The sequence below is a fragment of the Triturus cristatus genome, chromosome 3_1, assembly GCF_964204655.1.
Source record: "Triturus cristatus chromosome 3_1, aTriCri1.1, whole genome shotgun sequence".
NCBI lineage: Eukaryota > Metazoa > Chordata > Amphibia > Caudata > Salamandridae > Triturus > Triturus cristatus.
The window spans coordinates 649,584,095-649,603,802 of record NC_140583.1 but is presented as its reverse complement, the minus strand read 5'-3'; the positions used below and the strand labels follow the sequence as shown (position 1 = coordinate 649,603,802).

The 19,708-nt window shown below is 46.2% G+C and overlaps 1 protein-coding gene across 7 annotated transcripts in view; it reads left to right on the top strand.

The window, feature by feature from the left end:
• Window positions 1-19,708, top strand: part of TLE3 (TLE family member 3, transcriptional corepressor) — an 86,400-nt gene that overhangs the window by 28,838 nt on the left and 37,854 nt on the right. For all 7 annotated transcript variants that reach the window (XM_085644670.1, XM_085644666.1, XM_085644669.1 and 4 more), the window contains exons 5-6: window positions 5,233-5,295; window positions 6,184-6,258. In XM_085644670.1, the coding sequence (XP_085500796.1) occupies window positions 5,233-5,295; window positions 6,184-6,258 (138 nt within the window). The remainder of the gene's footprint in view (window positions 1-5,232; window positions 5,296-6,183; window positions 6,259-19,708) is intronic.

Genomic DNA, 19,708 nt, shown 5'->3' with positions numbered 1-19,708 from the left:
TAGCTTTAATAATTGTGAAAGGAATCAGCTACTGGAGAGTACACGGGGCGAAGGAGCAGAAATGCTTTTCTTACTTAACATTAAGGAATCTACCTCTCTTCCCCCCCCCCCCCCATCCAAAACGCCTTGGCGCGACGTACCACGACACGGCCACCATCACCCCCCACTTGAGAAACCTGCACTGGCTCCCCGTCAACAAGAGGATATCCTTCAAGCTCCTCATCCACGCACACAAAGCACTCCACAAGACAGGCCCAGCCTACCTCAACAGATGGCTCTCCTTCTACATCCCCAACCGCCAGTTACGCTCTGCCGACCTCTCACTCGCCACCGTCCCGCGCATCCGAAGAACAACCACCGGCAGGAGATCCTTCTCCCACCTCGCTGCCAAGACATGGAACACCCTCCCACTGAGCCTACGACAGACCCAAGACCTGCTGACCTTCAGGAGGACACTCGAGACCTGGCTGTTCAATCAGTAGCGCCTCCCCCGCGCCTTGAGACCCTCACGGGTATGTAGTGCGCTTTACAAATGATTGATTGATGACGACACACTAACAAAAGGACAGAGGCGATTATTTTCTAATGAGCGGCCTGCTCCTGCCCATAGATGCTCTGCTGCAGACAGAGGTCTGGTCCAGAGAGATGTAGTATCGGCTGGTTAGCGTGCAGGGTTACAGATATTCTGCTTTTGGCCTCTAAATGTCTAAATTTCCCAAAGTACAGAGAATTGGAATGGTGGAGAGCAATGAATGCGCAGTTTGACGAAAAAATGGTGTTTGAGGTGATTGATGGCTCCAAGTTTAATGCACTAACTCACTGCAGTGAGAACAGGCAACAGAGCAGGTGCCCAATTGGAGTAAACTCGGGCTTCAGGGGAAAGTAGAGGTGGTCGTCGGGGTGCTGTAGGGCTGGGATGCTATGGAATGAGTGTGTAGCCTGTAAAGCTGGTGTGCTGGGACAGCAGAGGAAATGGTCCTCGATCTGCAAAGGAGATGTGGCATGAGGCTAACTCTATTAAATTGGGTCAGCCCTGGTGGCATCGGTAAATGGGAGATGGCGTGAAAACACAAGCACTCGCATGGAGTGCTTTAATACAAAGAAATAAATCGCTCCAGAACTGGAGCAGCGGATGGACACAAGTACCACCTCCATGCTCCAGGGTAGGGCCAAACAGAAGAAGTGGACATGACGCAGGCATGCCTTCTCAAACTGCAACAACGGAAATGAGAGCGATGCCAGCAACCCACTATGTGTAAGCAAAATGCCTCAAAGAGGCAGCGCATGCGCTGTTTAGCCAAGACGTATTCAAGTGTTATGGGGCATCAGGTTTAGGGAAACAAAGGGCAGGGGGAGGGCGGGGTCTTGTCCACACAGGAGGAGGGCCATGTGCATTTTAAAGGCAGCCGTCAGAGGATCTTAACACCTCTGCCGCCGGCTAACTTGTTGCTCGCCCTCCTTTCATTGGTTCAGAGCAGAGCCAATAGAAGGACGATGAACTTCAATTTATTATAAGTGCCACTTTTCGTGGTCTTTGTGTTAAAATAAATACATAAAAAATTGAAATAAATATCACGCTATCTTGGGGGGCAGTCTACTTTGCCCATGCCTTAAAACATCTTAGTTGTAAAGGGATGTTTTGTCAAGAGACAAGTTAAAGTGTGCAGCATTTAACAGATGGAATCCAAATGAAACCTCCTGCAGCAAGGAACGTCTCGTTATTCTCAAATCATATACTTTTAGTGCTTATAAAACGTGCCACAATACAATGTCACAGAAAGGGGTGTTTCTGGATAACATGACTGTGATTCCTTCTGGGTTTGTTTACACTTTATTTTCCCTTTCTCTTTTTTTCCTTTGCTGTTTTCTCTCGTCTGTTTTTAATCTCTCCTTTCATGCACTCTCCTGTGCTTCCATCTTAAGTTCGCTTTCTTTATCCGTCTCTTTTTTGTTGCTCCTTCTTTAAGTTCTTAAAGTTCCTGAGTTTTTTGTTTAGGTTTTCTCTTGCTTTTTCCTTCTGATCTCCTCTTCTTCTTTTTTTTTTTTTTTTTTTTTTTTTTTTTTTTTTTGTTCCTCTCATTTCTCACTCACCTGCCTTTCTCTTCTGCTCTCATTACATAGTCTTTCACTCACACCTTATGCCTTAATGCACATTCTTGAATGTACTATGTCTTTTTGATGTGTGTAAATTCATGGAAAACGAAAACTGAAAAACCTCATTGGAGGAAACCAAATCATGGAAAACCAATTTTAAGGAAATCCAACAAAATCTAAAATAAAGGAAGCTTTTTAAATGAAAGATAATTTTAAGGAAAAATCCAAAATTACATTCAACTTGGGTGGAGTTTAGGACTACTATGGGGTTTTTGGGTTCAGGGATGGGTAATGTTTAGGATGATGAGTTTTTAGAGGTAAAGAATAATTGGAGTTTGGGCATAGAAAGGGCTGTTTAGGGTTCAGAGATCGGTGGAGCGTAGGGGTATTGAGGATGTTGGGGTTCATGGCTGGGCATAGTTTAGGGCTGGTGAGGATTTTTTAATATTCAATTATTGGTAATGACTGGGGTGGTCGAGTGTACTGTTCAGGATGGGGTTGAGTTTAGGGTGGTGAGGGGTTAAAATGATTGAGGGATGGGTGGAGTTGTGCTCGCTTCTGCAGCACATATACTAAGTGTAGGAATGGGTAGAGTTTAGATGTAGAAAGGGGTTTTTAGGGTTCACTGAGTAGTTGAGGGTGATGAGTTCTTATTGGTCATGGATGCCTTGTGTTTGAGGGCGGTGAGGGTTTTTTTATGATTCAGGGATGGGTGGAGTTTGGGTGTGCTGAGGTGTTTTAAGGTGTAGGGACTAGGTGAGGTTTAGGCTTAGAAAGGGGTTTTTAGGGTTAAGGAATGGGTGGAGTTGGGGGTTAGTGAATGTTTTTATGGATTAGGGATGGCGGATCTTTGGGCTAGAAAGGGTTTTTAGGCTTCAGGAATGAGTATAGTTTAGGTGTGGTGAGCGGTTTTAGGGGGGCAGTGATTGGTGGCGTTTAGGGGCTATGAGGGGGTCAGCGATGGATGGAGTTTACGGGTTGTGGTAAGTTGGTGAATTAAAAGCATCCCAAGTAATTGTTTGACAGTGTAGAAGCTATAAATATGAAATATTGTCCCCTGAAGTAAAGTACTGAAATATCTCGGACAAACTGTTTCTGAAAAAAAGACCTGCAACAATTGTATTTACTCTTAAAAAAAGGAAAAAGCATCCAAAAGCCAATTTTGACCAAAAAGACATTTTATGAATTGGTTTCTAGGTAAAGGTCACTGCCATCCATTCAGAAAATTTCCATTAAACAGTTTAGGTGAATTGGTTTCTCAGCAATGGTATTCCATGAAATTGTTTTTCTATGAAATCACATACAACCGTGTCGTTTGTGAGTGATCCATTATTTGAACATACCACAAGTCTGGATTAAGGGATGAAAAGCCTAGCAGTGCAAGAGTTAATTCACTTAACCTGTTCTTTCTACTTTACCTGAGCTGTGCTCCATAATAATTTGTTGTTCCTCTGGATGGATGTGGTTCTTGCTGTAACCATTTCCCTGGCTGAATGTGCTGCTTATCATTGTCTGCTTCTTCAGTTCCCGGAAATGGTCTCTTGCATCCAGCGCTGATAATGGCACACTTAATGCCACTGGTTGGCACTTGTAGCAGTGTTTGATAACTGCAAGTGGCTGTGTTTCTGGTAGATTGGAGTGAGGACAGGCACGGCTGAGGACTTTGTCTCTCTCACCCTGAAGCAATAGCGGACTGTCAGCGAGGCACAGAGGGTTGAGATCCAGCTTCTGCTTTTAGAGCTTGATACTCTGGGTCCAAATAATCATCCGGAGACCCTCTGTGCTTTGTACGGGGTTATTTGTGACCCACATCTATCCATGAAGTCTCTGTATGTAGAGTTTGGGGGAGTCTCATCCCTGTGCCCTGATTGCTCATTGTATGTTGTCTCTTGTGCATTATCTGTATATACATAGCTCCTTGACCTTGCGCAAGGTGTTTTTGCTCCCTTTGGATTTCTTACTGAAATGTTTCCAGAGAACTTTGTTAAGGGTTTAGAAATGTGGGAAGAAGTATACATTGTGCAATCTCCAGAATTTGGAGCCTGATTAACTTTGATGGATGATTCGGCTGCCCCTCATGTATTCTCACAGGGTCCATTACTTGCCACAAGCTCTTTCCCCACCTTTTTGACGGAGTCCTACTGAGCTCTGCCCACACATGCTCTTGTGGAGGCTTTGACTGCCCACCAGCTGCCATGGATGTCTTGCCTTTTCCCTTGCATTCTCCTAATGCCCTCTACCTGTCACAACGCTTTGTGTACTCTACATCTTTCTACTGCCCATCCCCCTGCTAACCACTTTCTACACAGCCACAACGGTAGGAGGGTGGCAGCTAAACTATAACTCACAACATGTTGAGAAAACTGACTTTGCATTTATGGCACTTTCAAACTCCGCTCTTAAGTAATGCTAGCAATTCTGGCCAGACAGTGGACGAAAGCACACCCTATACATGTAATTTAAATGGTGACATCTGCCAGCACATGCATCTTTACCCATCCCATCACTCAGCAGTTCATCTAGGAAGCTTATCATTTGACTGATCACTGCAATGACACTGATGACGAGAAATCACAAACTTGTGGGAAGGCACCCATCAGTAGAAGGAAAAAAATGGAAGGAAAAAATGTCTTGATAAATGCATCCCCCACATTAGCTGAGTGGTTCCTTAGTGTGACCTTTGTGTGAGATGTTGCGTCACCTCAAAATGAAGACCGTTCTGTATTAGAATAAGATATACATCCCCTCCCACAACACCTGCCCGCAAGAATTGTCCTCTCTACAGCAATAAAGATGTGTTCTGGTGCAATTTAGAAGGGCAGGATGGAGAAGGCCAAGATTATGAAGTGAGGAATTGTAGGTAGGCAATGTTGGAGGAAATTCTTACTCTGGATGATCATTTACTAATCATTCTGACTTTGAGGCTTTTGGTTACGCAGACACCTGGTTGTTGGTGCCAGGTATTGGAAACCACACTCCTTCAAGCATATTATTTATTTTCTTGTGGATTGGTTGGATTTATTCCCCTTCTCTTGGCCCCAATATTCTGAGTCAAGTTAAATGCTGCATTACTAAACCCACCGAAAGGATTCTGACAGTCGCCACACACGCTGACCCTTACCTGTTTTTCTTTTTCAGACCGAAATTGCTAAAAGGATGAACACCATTCTGGCACAGATCATGCCATTCCTATCCCAAGAGGTGAGCAAGCTGCACATATAGACTTTTTTTGTTGTTGCGCAACTGGGAAGAACTTTAGGAAGCCCTGCTTCTTTGAGCCTCCTCTCTAAGAAAAGGTGAAAAGCAATCGGACCATACTGAGGGTCACATACAGCACCCAATACGAAATTCTGACTTATCTGTCTAGGTTCATACCTTTTGTCTTGGGCCTGTGTTTGTGTTATTGAGGCTGACTTTACTGCTTGCTTGGAGGTTGGTGGTCCGGGATCTGCTGTCTGTGCAAATGTGACCATGTTGGCCATTTGTTGGTTGTATTGAGTGTGGAAAGATGGTAGTTGTTTTGTGGTTGTCTACACAGGGATATTTATATGGTTGTCACACATGATGGGCCAAAATGGTGTGTACTCTGGCGTTTTTGTTCACCATGTCTTTTATATGTGGGAATGATGATGGTCATACCTTTTTTATGTGTGCGAAGATATTGGTCAATGCATACTAGTTGTGAGAAGTTGGTCTTTTGCTATTGGTGCAAGTAATCTTTCAAATTGAGCTGGTATTCTTATGAATATTGGATCAGGCGTCCAGTAGTGATGGGTCCTCACTCCTGTCTTAAACGGATAGATGTGAGGTTTCAGAAGGTCTAATCCTTAATTATCTCTGGAGTTGCTCTAAAGGGGTGTATTTTGAGGTGAACCTTGAGTGTTGGAATGAGAGGGTGCAGGAACTGTCAGAATGACTGCTGTATTATGCAGTTGTGATGTGTGGATAAGTGTTGCTGCAAGTGGGTCTGGTGATGCATAAATGAGCACAAAGTGTTTGGGATGCGGTTGGGTGGATGGACTGTGATGGGGTAGCGTTTTTTTCCTTGTTAAGCCATTGCACTCATACAGCTCTTCTCCATTCTTTCAGCACCAACAGCAGGTGGCACAGGCAGTGGAGCGAGCCAGACAAGTCACAATGACGGAACTAAATGCAGTCATCGGGGTACGTGGCCTTCCCAATCTACCTCTCGCCATCTCTGTACCCTCTAATATCCGCCATTTCATTGAAGCACAGGCTGCGCCGAGCTCGGAGGGCAACCAGAACAGCATTTGAGAATACCGGGGACGCTGTTGCTTCCAGGCGATCGAATTCTACCATAACCCTACAGAGCGATGGCAGATTTGAGTGCTGCTGCCCTGTTCTCAGCCGCCCGAGCTCGGACTGGCCTCTGCGGCACTGGACTGTGTTACATGATTGTGTATTGTGCCTGCCAGACAACCTGACTGTTGCTTCTCTGTGTCTGCGTTTTGACTGTTCAAGACTACAGTGAGACTAGACCAGTGGAAATGTAGTGCTTATGCCAAATCTGAGAAATTAGTGCCAAGTTTATTAAAAAAGAAATTGCTAATGAACCACACGTGCAGTAATGTGAATTTGTCTACAGGAATGGAACTTTCTTGGATCATTCTGGGAAGAGAGAGTGTAAAACTGTGTTGTGCGTTCCATACCCTCATTGCTCGGGGCCTCACCTCTGAAGATCTTTAGTTATCCTTTGTGTATGCAATCTATCCTAGTCTCTGAGGCAATGCTGTGGTAAGGCTGGGCTCATTTTGTTCATGCTCTACTTGCAGTGTGGGCGGCACTGGAACTTCCACAGCTCTAGAGATCCCATCTGCATAGTCTTGGCTTGTTTATTCACTGTCCATCTGTGGTAAGGAGCCTGTACACTGGTATTGCCTTTACATGTTTACAGGGAGATGCAGATCAAGATTTGGAGCAATTTTCACAAGTATTCGTTTGAAAGTTTAGTCACTTCCAAACAGCATCCACTTGGTAAGGTTATTGTGATGTTTTGGGTATTTGAATGGTGCACAGTTTGCCATTTGTTCCAGATACTTGGTCACTCCGTTGCAGCGCTTTGCCAGTCTGGACACAGTACTCCAGGGCTCTCACTGTGTCCACGGTTCTCCCTTTCACTTAAAATATTCACATATCGTAGAAGTGCTTTCACCGCCTGCCTACTCGGTGTTAGTCATTCAGGCTGTCCCAGTATTGTATTGTTACATGTACATTGGCTATAAATCGATATTTAACAGAATCCTGTTGCTTTCCGATGCTTTCGGTATAAAACTAGCATCTGTTCTCTTGCGGATCTGAGACTTTTTCAAGATGCAACATAGAAACTTAACCAGGCCCTAAAAGGACTGGTTTAATGTTTTAGGATTATAAGCGATGGGGCGGCAGAAAAAGTCCACGTGGAGCGGGATAGTTTTGGCATTTGGTTCCAACCCCTTGAATTGAAGATTACTAAATCAAGGCGGAAGTACTGGAGCCTGTGAAGGGAAATTAACCAGTCTAGCGAGGATACCCCCAGAATGTAAAGATTCTTGAGTCCTTTACTGTTGTCTTTGTGCCCAAATCATTTGCACAGCGGTCTCTAAGCTACTCGCTGTCCCACAACCCCGATTACATTTTATACAAAAATAGGTACAAAACTAGGTACACTGCATACATAAAGCAGAAGATAAACCTATGTTTAAAGGCAGGATCTGAAGCAAGGGTTTGATGAAATACCACATAAAATCCTCACACATGAACCACAGGTGCGGTTTGCCTAAGTGTCTTTTGGTTCCCCCTCTCTTTTTGTAGAACACCTTGGTGGGACATGCCAGCATACTGTGTATCGCTGTGGGCCAGAAGAGCCTGTTGAGGGGGTGTACCCCAGTAGCACTTCTCTGGTATACCTGAAACATATTAAAACTTTTGTGTAAAAAGCTGTGATTTATGTCATTTTGAAATTTTAGAGTTGCCTAATATATTTTCAGTCTGATCTAGACCCATAAATATCAAATCTGTTAACTAGTCTCTAAATGTTTTGGGTAGTGTACAGTGTAATACCTCATTTATAAATGAGGTAAGTGCTCTTGCACTCACTGAAAAGCCCACATGTGGTAGGGCTGGGCGTATGAGGAATGGCAGGAAAACATTTCTTTGATCTATTTTAGGATGTAACCGGTAATGTGTGAGCAAATAGTACATGGGAACTATTATCTATATAGCTATCCTTAATTGTCCCTTTATTATAGGTATAGGGGACACGAGCAGTTTAAACCCCCCTCTTTCCTTCTTTGGTACGTCAGATAAGGTTCATTGTAGAGTAGACATGTGTTGCAGGGACCTTGTTTCATATAAAACCGCAGGAGCCACCCGTAGACCAGGGGTAATAAGAGGTACAAACAACATTTTAAAATGTTTTTAGTTACAATGCATAATTGATGACCTTTGACGACTGAAAGATTTACAGATGGCAAATGTCCTAAATTAAGTATTGAAAATAAAAACCCTTTTAGACATTTGTAACTGTGATTGAATAAAGAGCACCGTTGACCGGGCCCATGCCGAGGTCCTCATTCCCTGCAACACATAGAAACTTAACCTATACTTTCAGACTGCTCCTTATTCAGAGGAATTATAGGCGAGTTGCAATTTACATCTTGGCTTGTTTCCCTCCCAAGTTATTTAACCTTTGCTTGTGCTTTTTACCATACTCCTTCTACCATCTCCTTTCATCCAGACTAATGGGGCGCCACTCCCGTTACAGGAGAGCACTCGAGCACCTTTGCACATCGTGGCTGTTTTTCCTTAAAAACTGGAAGCCTGGTTGAAATGCAACCCTTCCTGCTCTCTTACCAATGCAACGGCCAGGCTCCCAAGGCTTCAGTCCTTTACCTCTGCTTAATGGGACCGGTCAGCTTTGCACAGACGTGCAGACCTTACTTGCACTAAGATATTTCTCTCTTCGTCTTTGACTGCCACGTGTTTTATCACTATATTTGCTTTTTCTTTGCTCCCAATAACGGCTAACCCTTCGAATCCCAGTTCTCCAAATCTAGTTGTTGAAGTTCTGACCTGTGGTAGCTGGGGCCCTCATCATTTTCAGCTAGAAAACTGAAAAATTGGATGTCCATGCTCATTGTCACCCTTGGGTTATTTCTGGTACAGGATTTGTAGAGAAGCAAGAAGTGCATGGACCTTTCTTCAGACTGTCTGGACAGATTTTTGCTGTGCATACTCAGTAACTAGTGTGGGTTAGATTCTTGTTGTCGGAGGAGGCTTGTTTTGGTGAATTATGTCCTTAGTGGGCCTTGGGTTATCTTCATGACCTAACGCCAATCTAAGGACCAACCAGGTGTTGGACACATGGGCAACTTGAGACAGAGGTGTTTAAATGGTCAATTGGTAAGTGAGAAGGACATCCTTCCTAACCCTAAGTGTCTCCAAAAGGGGTCTAGAGGGCCTACAGAGAGATTCTCCATGGACAGGATTTATGACCCAATGCTTGGTCTCATCCTATGGTGCTTCCAGAGCTCAGGATTCCTCATTGTACTAACCACCAGAAGTGCCATGGGGCTTCTATTTGCAGCGGTGCATGGACTCATTCTTCTGGCCCTGCCTACACAGCTGGCTGACTTCTGAATGGCTTATCAAATGTTTTAAAAGTAGCCGCTTTTTATTTTTTATTTTTTTTAAAACAGATTTTACTGTCAAATTGCACATATGTTGCAGGGTTCTGCACCCCAGACACAGCAGCAGAATCGAACCTTATAGTATCAAGACAGCAATGGCTTTTTTGAGTTACAATAAAAATACATGACTAAAGGATACAAAGGACTCTAAAACCCCCCAACACCCCCTCCCTCGCCCCCCCCGAAGTCGCACACCGTACACCGAATCCAGTCCACAATCGTTATATAGAACAAAAGAATCTTAGTATTACACACACCCCCACCCTGCACCAGCACAAGCCCACGTGTCCCAGCAATTACCCCAATGAATGATCTTCCACCACAGTAGGAGGCTCCAGCTACAGGCCCTGGTAGTCCGCCCATCGTTTCCATATTTTGTAATGCTTATGTAGGCAGCCCCTGGCTACAAAGATTGGCTGTTCTAGCCCCATACAAAAATCCAGGCCATTTTTCCATGCGGTCACCGAGGGGGGCCCGCGGAGCCTTCCACGCCTTGGCTATATCTCGTTTCGCCAATGTGAGGCCCAATTGCATGAGATGTCGTTTATAAACATTACCCCCTATTCCCTCCATGACGTGGAGCAGGACTAACCGTGGCGTACATGGGAGTTCCCACCCCAAGACCTCCAACAGGCAGGAGAACACCCCCCCTCCAAAATCGGTCCAGGGATAGACACTGCCAGACAGTATGCATAAACGTGCTCGCCTCCCGGCCACATGGAATACACGCCGGGGATGCAATCAATCCCGCCCGCCACAGTTGAACCCAGGTAAAGTAGGTCCTGTGTAGGTATTTAAATTGTATGAGCCGAAGACGCATCGCTATGGCTGCCCCCCATGGGGCAGCCAAGGCCTCCCTCCAATCCTCCTCCCAAACCACCCGAAGTGTGGGGGAGCAATGAGTAACCAGGTATTCGTCTCCAGATCCCCCATGATGACCTTCGCCTCCAACGGGCTGAATTCAGGGAGAGATTCCAGGCCCTCTAGACTAGGGGACTAAGCATGGCGGAATTGAAGGTATCGATAAAACTGGGACCGGGGCATACAGAATTCCTTCTGCAAGTCTTGAAAGGACTTGAGTGTAGTGTCCCTCATAACATCACCCAGGGTTGAAATACCTATATCAACCCAGTCCCGGAAGCCATGTAGGGCCGCCAGGACGGGCAGACACCCATTATACCAGATGGGGGTTTCTCGAGTCAAGGTATTCCACCATCCCATGCGCTGCAACGCCTGCCTCCAAATTTGGAACACTACCCGTGTGGCTGGTGGCAACGCGCCCCGCAACGGCGCAGTGTAAAGAATAGTATGCAACGTGTGGGGTCCCATGAGTCGACGTTCCAACGCATATGCCTGGTCTCCCCTGTCGCCATACCACCACTCATTAAGGACCAATAGATGCGAGGCCTGATAATATGAGAGAATGTACGAGGTCGTGAGTCCTCCACAGTAGGTGGATAGAAAGCATGTGCACAGTGCTACACGCACTGGTCCCCCCTCCTCCCACAGGAACTGCCCAAGCACAGAATTAACCAGCCGGAACCATCTGGGTGAGTTCGGGTGCGGCTGAATCTGTAACTGGTATAGCAACCAAGTAAGCGCTACCACCTTAAATATTGCTGATCTGCTGTACAGTGTCAGAGGCATGCGCGACCAGGATTTAATATCTGCACGGACTCGCTCCCATATTGGAGCCAGGTTCCGCTCCCAGGAGATGGCCGGCACACCCGAGAGGAATAACCCTTGGTATCTCAATTCCCCCGCCCCCCCACCCCCACCGCCACCTGAATCGTGGACGCCCACTCTCGCCCGATTCCCTCAGAGCCCACAGCGTGTATTTGCTGGGGTTTATGTATAGCCCCGACGTTTCCCCAAAGATCTGGATGATCCGCAGGAGCCGTGGCCCCGTTCTGTCCAAAGCCGTGAGGAAAAAGAGGACATAGTCTGCGTATAGTGCGATCCTGACTGACACACGGAGCCCACTCAAAGCCCCTGACCTGCGCATCGATGCGCACCCACGCCGCCAACGGCTCCATAGCCAGGGCGAATAAATACGGTGACAGGGGGCATCCCTGCTGGGTGCCCCGTCTGATAGAGAAGCTGGAAGAGACCGCTCCCGCCACCCGCACCGCCGCCGTCAGATCCGTAAATGGAAGCATTAAATACGACAAGAAGAGCTGGGCAAGATTAAGTCTGTGCAGTTGGGCAAACTGATACACCCAACTGAGGGAATCAAACGCTCTGTTCATATCCGCCAATAGGAGAGTTGCCGGCTCCCCCGTCTGTCTGATGGCCGCCACTGCCACGTGCGCCCGCCTTATCTTATGCCTGGTCGCCCTCTGGGGCAAGAACCCGGCCTGATCAGGGTTTACAAGTGCCGAAACGTGAGGTAGGAGGCGGTTAGCCAACGCTTTGGCCATGATTTTGGCTTCCACGTTCAAGAGAGAAATGGGGCGATTGGAGGCGTGCTGCTCCGGGGGACGGACAGGCTTATGGAACACCACCACCTCCGCATGCCTCCAGTCGAGGGGAAGCCAGCCCTCCTCCCTGGCCTCTTCCAAGACTAACGGATAATAAGGGGCCAGCTGTAAGTTGGGGAACCCATTGGGTCCAGGAGCCTTCCCAGAGTTGAGCTCACCCAATGCCGTGCCCAGTTCCTCATCCGTCAGAGGTAACTCCAGCCTATCACGTACCTCATCCGATACCGCTTTAGGTGGCAAATCTGCTTAAGAATTTGTCAACAGTGGACTCCGGCAAACACTCCTGGGGGGCATAAAGAGCCGCATAATATGTAGCGAAACTCTCAGCTATGGCAATATGGTCCGTAATCGGCACCCCTGCCTCGTCCAGTATACCCTGAAGGGCGTGGGAGTGAAAAGTGCCATGGCAAAGCCGATGCAGCATCTTGCCGGACTTGTCCCCCTATTGGCATATCCTGCTACCCGTTGCCAGCCAAACCTAGTGTGCCTCGTCCATCAGAAGAGCAGCATAGGACTTGAGCTAGGAGCAGCTGTCTCACAACCTGCCCCTCCCTTGCCTCCCGGCTCTGGCGCTCGAGCGCCTCTATATCTGCCTCTGCCTGTACCAATTCTTCCCTGCGCTTCCTACGAGCCTCCCCACACCAGGATATGTCTACACCCCGCAGAGTAGGCTTCAGCGCCTCCCATAATATCCTGTCACTAGAGACCGACCCCTCATTAATGAATAGATATTGCGCGATCGCCTCACTCATAAGCTTCCCGTACTCCTCATTCTGCAGGTGCCACACCGAGAGGCCCCAACGGAATGGTTGTCGCCCCCTGCCTATATGGAGTTCAACAGACACCAGGGAGTGTTCCGAGAGACCGCGGGGGAGAATCTCCGCTGACACCACCCTACCAGCCATCACTCGGGGAACGAAAATGTAGTCGAGTCTGGAGAAGGACTTATGAAAGATGTGTGTATTCCCGCCGTCCCCATGTACGCGCCGCCACGCATCTATCCAGTCAAGACCCACAACCAGAGAGTGCAGTTTCGTGGACTGGCCACCACCTGGGCCGCCGCCAGCCCTGCTCCTGTCTTTGACCACATCCATAACATTCCATTCCCCGCCCACCACCGAGATCCCATCTGGCATATCAGTCCACAGGGTATGGAGCCTCTAAACCAGTGTCCACTGTAAGGGGGGGTGGGGGCATACATGCAACCCAGTACCAGGGGGTCTTTCCCAATCTTGCCTCGGATAAACAAATGACGCCCCCGCGTGTCAGCCCATTGTTGCGCATGGACGTATGGGACTCTGCGGTGTACCAGGATTGCTACGCCCCTCGTAAACACCGCATGGAAAACCTGCTGAAAGCCATATCGCTGCAAGCACAGGGCCTTCCTGCAGCAAGAGGATATCGGCTCCAGCCCTCTTTGCCTGATGAAGTATAGCCCGCGTTTAACTTTGTCTAGGGCCCCGCGCACGTTCCAGCTGATAATGCGGAGAGTACCCGGGGTCACCTGACGGCTATCAGGCCGACTAGCCATAAGGGAGCGAGCATTGCCATACAACGGACAGAAGGCCGTGACGGTGTGTGTGTGTAATGTAATGGACCCATGATGGAAGTGCGACTCGTACCCTGAAGCAAACCCCCCACCCCATACCTCAAGAACACTGAAGTATCTGTCGCGGCAGGTTTGGCTTCCAGTCCCCAACGGGGGTACAAGGGCCGCCCCAGCCAGTGGATCTCCAACTTACAGCCCATGTCATCCGGGCATGCCCCCTACCAGCACAAGATGGGTGGGGACCCAGCCCACGTTGGGACTCAACCCTCCCCCCCCCCCCCCCCCCCCCCCCAACAAATATATATCAGAGCATTCACCAACTCAGCTAGAGAAGCACCACAGCACCGCCTTGATATCAGAAGTTAGGGTTCCATCGTCTGTTGCCCAGGAGCGGGGCCCCCCCGGGAGGAGGATCCGCAGGACATGGAGCGTCGCCGGGATCGTCTGTTACCCCTCCGCTGCTGTTCTCGGGGTCCCCTCGGTGCCACCTCGCTCGCTGAGGAATCAGACTCCCGCCCAGGCGGCGTGTGCACCCTCACTCAAACAGTTTCATCCGTCCATTTGAATACCTCCTGGCAGCGTCACAGAAAGTACATTACAAATATTGAGTACCCACCTAGGTTTTGAACTCCGTCCTGTGTTTAAGGTTGGTGGCCTCTGTCTGATGGGCTGTTGGTCCACGCATTCTACCTGCATCCGCCAACAACACATGATATGGAATCGTCAATGAACCGGGTACAATCTTGCCCAACTTGGGATCAAGTTTGACTTTTACTGGGGCCTAGCTGAACACTGCAGCGTGGATGCCCCACACCTTTACAGATGCTTTGCTCTGCCCTTGATCCCATTTCATCTCCGTTCTCATCCTCGAGTTGGTTTTGCTTCATAAAGAGAGCCTTTTGTGTCCTGATGGTTAAAAATATTTTTCTCAAGATGCCTTTCGCACAGCTTGATCTTAACCATTATTGGCTCCAAGAGACCAGCCCCACTGCTGTGGCTGATGTGTTCTTTAAGGAAATTGAGTGATAGTTTTGCGAAAGACCTATTGTTATTGAAGGTCTCCTTCTTGCAGCAGGCCCTCGGATCTCATTCTATGTCCACTCACCAGCGTATTTTAATGGTGCTTCTCTGTCCGTAGGTGCACGTGCTTTGGTCTCAAGACTTGGCTCATGGAATTACCGAAGGCAAAGATAATCACCTATGCAAACATTTTGAAAAAATACAAACCAAAATGTTGCAAATGACGTTGCATCATAAAAACAATAAAACTAACTAATGAATTACAAAACTGTTAAAGTAAAAACACCAGAATAAGGATGTCTCAGCAAAGCTTGGTGTTGATGCTAAGTGACTTACCTTCGTACACCGTGGAAGAGGTTTTAAACTTTATATACTACACGCCTGTAAGTCCAAGCTGTCATATCGCACTAACCCCAGTGCTAGCTCTGTGCATGCACGCCTTTGAAGTGCATAAACAATGAAGCACCCTTTCATGGCGAATCTTATTAGTTTGTTTCTGTGGGCCTTCACATGGGCAGAATAAGGCGGGTATCTGTACTTCCGAATACTACAGAAAGAATATTAGGCTTTCCAAAGGAGCACTGGCCTTTCCTTGTATTCGGACTGAAGCTACATTTGCCTTGAAGAAGGGGGAGAATTTAATGTGGTGCAAAAGCCAATACATTGAGTAACTTGTACTCCGATATTAAAGGTGCACATGGCGCACCTGGTGAGGCGGGTCAGACATGGTTCCCAGGATGTTGGTAATGCTCCTACTCCTGCCTCTAGCACACAACTTAATTATCTGAGTACTGAATTACAAAACATAAGACGGAATTCCTGGGTGTGGGGAACTTGCTTTGCAGGGTTAGCAGCGGTGTGCTTGAAGTTTCTATAACCAAGCCCCTTTCAGCCCTACTTGAAGTAAAGGACCTTGCCTGCAATACATTTCTGCTTCCCACCCCCTCCCACTAAAAGCAAAAGGAAGGGGTTAATAACATCTGTGACACTGCCCTATGGGCAGAGGCAGCAGGTACAAGGTGTCTTGTTCTGAGGAAGTTCTCCAGCAGCAATGAATCAGGCTTCAGAAGGACATCAGAGGTGACCTGTTTGTAAGCAAGGTACATTTCTCTACTCGTGGCCTAAAAAGAAAACTCCTGGAATTGTTATTTGGTTTGAGAGTTTGAAAAAGTTTCTGTAAAAACAACCCATGTGTTGGAGTTCCATTCAATAGAGGTTATAATAAACACGTTGGGGATTTTTGTAGTGCTTTCATGGGTTATTCCTGTAACACCCTACAGACAGCATGACAACAGAAACTCCCAACATCTCCTCATACCACAAGGTGAACAATCTGTTTTTCAAGTAGAATGCTGGTAATGAGCAAGTCTAAACACTGTCCAGTCATGGTCTCCTTTAGGAACCGTTTCATCCAGATGTGCCTCATAACCACTGCACAATTTGTGCTCATTATATGAAAGTTGTAGGTGTGATACCAAAGCGCATCTAATTTTTAGCAAATGTTGGCCAGTAAGCAACTTGGAAAACTTGTGCACCCTTCACAACAGCAATGATCAGGGAGTCCCAAAGTAGCACCACTCCCACTGAGTGTACACTTTATGCACTTTAATCGTGAGGGTTTCTCGACAGTGAAGAGACTGATGGCTTCAAATGCCCAAGAAGGTAGGAATCTTGTATTGAGCGAATCTTGGATCCAAACAAAGATGGCCACCCAGTTACATTTTCAAGGTTTGCTTAATGCATGGCTTTATACATGCTAGTATGTGCTAATGTTTGCTTTCATCGGGTCCATACAATGTCTTATAAATCTTTCCTGTGTGTTATGGCACAACTACCAAACCCAAACTTGTGAAGGGAAAGCCTAACTTTTAGTTGAATAATTAAGACATTGGTTTTGAAGATTTTATCCGGCATTCGTACCAGGTGCAGCTAGTAAAGGTTTTGCTATTTTAACAAGCATTGGCAAAATCAATAGGTCTTGATTTAATGAGCCAATACTTGTAAACATAAGCATTCAAATGCTTTTTACATATCTTGCTTGCTCACCTGCTATTTATCATACTAAAGCCAACCCTAGTAAGTTTGTAGATCATGGAAAAAGTAACAAAGAAATCATCCATGCAGGAGATAAAGATTTGAATGTGACAAACCGTGTGCAGTGAGTATACTTTTCAGATGTAAAATAGTCCCTCGTGCATTCCAATTGGAAGCATATTCTAGAAGATGGAATAACACAACAAGTAGCATGTAACTTAAGGTGAAAAAGAAGTACTCCTGGATGGATCCAAAGCCAACTCTTATGTCTGTCTTATAATAATTGGTAACAATAGGACTTCCAGGAAACCATGCTGTCTAGCCAGACAGTAGATCTGGAGGAGTCACTTGTTCATACGCCATCCTTTTGGTACTATTCGCATTGATTGACGAATGTAAATTCTGTGATCGCAGGAGGAGTTGATGTAATATCACTTCTGTCCATGCAATAATGACTGCTGTGTGTGTAAAGCATAAATAATTACTGGATTGATGCACAGACAACATTCGTAAGCTTCAGTGGCGCTTCTGTAATTACACTCGGCACTGTTAATTACAAACAACCATGTCTATCCTCTTTTCGAACACAAATTGTTTGGTCTGCTCATTCCATTTGCTTTTTCTGGCTGAGATCACATTATCAGAATGCAGATCCTAAGTAGCAGTTATCAAATTAAGACTATAAATTTGTACATTCATGAAGTTGGAGTCTGCATGTTGGCCACGAATACCCAATTAAAAGCTTACTTATAAAAATTATTTTTAATTGCAAGTTGAAGTCTGAAACGCTGCTCTACAGTTCTTGTCCCAAACATGAAATTATGCTGGGCCATTATCATTTGGATTGGGTATCCAAACCTACATTTGAAATTAAACAATCTTTCCGTATCACTTGCCAGTGGTTCCAATTGGAGAGCAAGCATTTGCAAATCCAATAGCTCTGGTGTTGGCTGCCAGCATTTTGGCTTTGTCGGTGCTTGTTGTCATTTTTTTGTAAAACTTTATTGTTGGGGATGCTGCATGGCTCTCGTCAATCAAAAAGGAAAAAGTAGCTAAAAGTGGAAATACTTTTTTGGGTCTCAAATCACACACTGCCATAGTAGTCCTTGGCACTCGAGGGAACTGCTTGTGTGTGTTGATTTGCTCCTTGTGGAAGGGTAGAATGTCACTCAAACGAAGTCAGCCAGCGGCTGTAGCGAGCAGAAGGAACATGTCAATAACTCGATACCCACCAACTAGATGAATATGCCTGGCTGAAAGCCTCTATAAGTAAATATCATTTTAAGCCTGTAATCTTAGTAAAATCAAAAGGTCTTCACTAACCCCATTTTGCGAGCTACCATTTTACAGTATTGCTACTGTGCAGGCCGTTGACCTAGCGTGTGCAGGGAGCTTTCAGTAGGAAGTGTTACATTTGCAATCGCCACCCTCCATTTTTAAAATAAAAAGTCAAGCAGTGGTGTACCAATCGATTTGGCTTTAATATGCTAGCACCAATAAACACTGGCATTCACAGATGTCGTTTACATGCTTTACATGACAAAGGGGGGACAAAGTAGCATTAAAGTTACTTTCTGTGTGAAGTGTATATAGGTGATAGAGAACAGAATGTCACAAACAGCATGATGATTGTGTGTACTTTCCAGATGTAAAATAGTCCCTCGTGTATTCCAATGGAAACACTGCCTGCAAGGAGGAATCCTGCCCTAGTTAGCCATTAGAGCGAGGTGAGAGAATGAAGCTCCTCGGAGTTAAGCTAACACCCATTCTATGTAGATTTTAAATAATTGGTAACAATATATCTTGTAGACAGATATGCTACCAAGCCACACCAGATAATGGGTATGCAAAGCAGTTTGAATTGCTTTCTGTGTGCTGCCTTTTCTTGTATAGGAAATACCTCAGGCCTGTCTCTGTTGTCTGGTCCTCATCCCCATCACCTATGTTAATTTTTATATTTTTATTATAATTCTTGCTATTGACATTTTTATAGGTGCTTACCACAACCTAACACTGGCTGGAGAGGCTAGAATACTGTCAGCCGTGTCCATGTGTATTGGCCCCTACAAGGTCATTGCTTGGGATGCAGTGTGCAGGCCGAGCTCCTAAACCTCTTTTCGAAGAGTGCTGGCACGTGATTGTCCTTAACTGCCTTGCCAGTGCCCAGACACCCTGCTCTTGTGCATGCATGTCCCAGCTCGTCCAGATTAGAATTGGTTTACTTTTGAATGTCCCAAAAATTCAACCTTTCTTGAAGTACATCACAAGTTGTACAACGTACGCTTAATCTCTCTGATTGCACTCAACTTCCTCCTGAAAGATTCTGTGAGAATGTTTAGCTTGTTCTCTGCTGCACTCAGTACTGAAAAGCTATCTTCTTAACTGGCCAAGAGTCGGTCTCCATGTGTGGAATTCATATGAAGAGCGCATTACTGGTCTGTTGAAACAGAAGGGTAATGGAGTAGCCGCGGGCTGTGTGAGCACTCAGACAGCCGAGGGGTCCATAGACATGTGATGCATGCTGCCTTTAAATGTATGCAATGCAGCAGACGTTTAAATAATATATGCACACTTGATCGAAGTCAGTGGGTTGTTGATAGTGTTTTTTGGTATATGGCGGTGTTATGTGGCTGTTGTGTTGCAGATGTATTTGCTGTGATGTGTTTTACTTTTGTGTTGGCATGTTTTGTTGGTTTGTGTGCGTTTGCATTTTTTATTTTGTGCTCATGTCTGAAGGGTGTTTGATTATTGATGAAACTCTTTGGTTCTACCGTGCAGATGTCCTCATTGTGATTTCATGGAACTTGAAGCCTGCAGTCACATTTAGTAACTTAACTTTATAT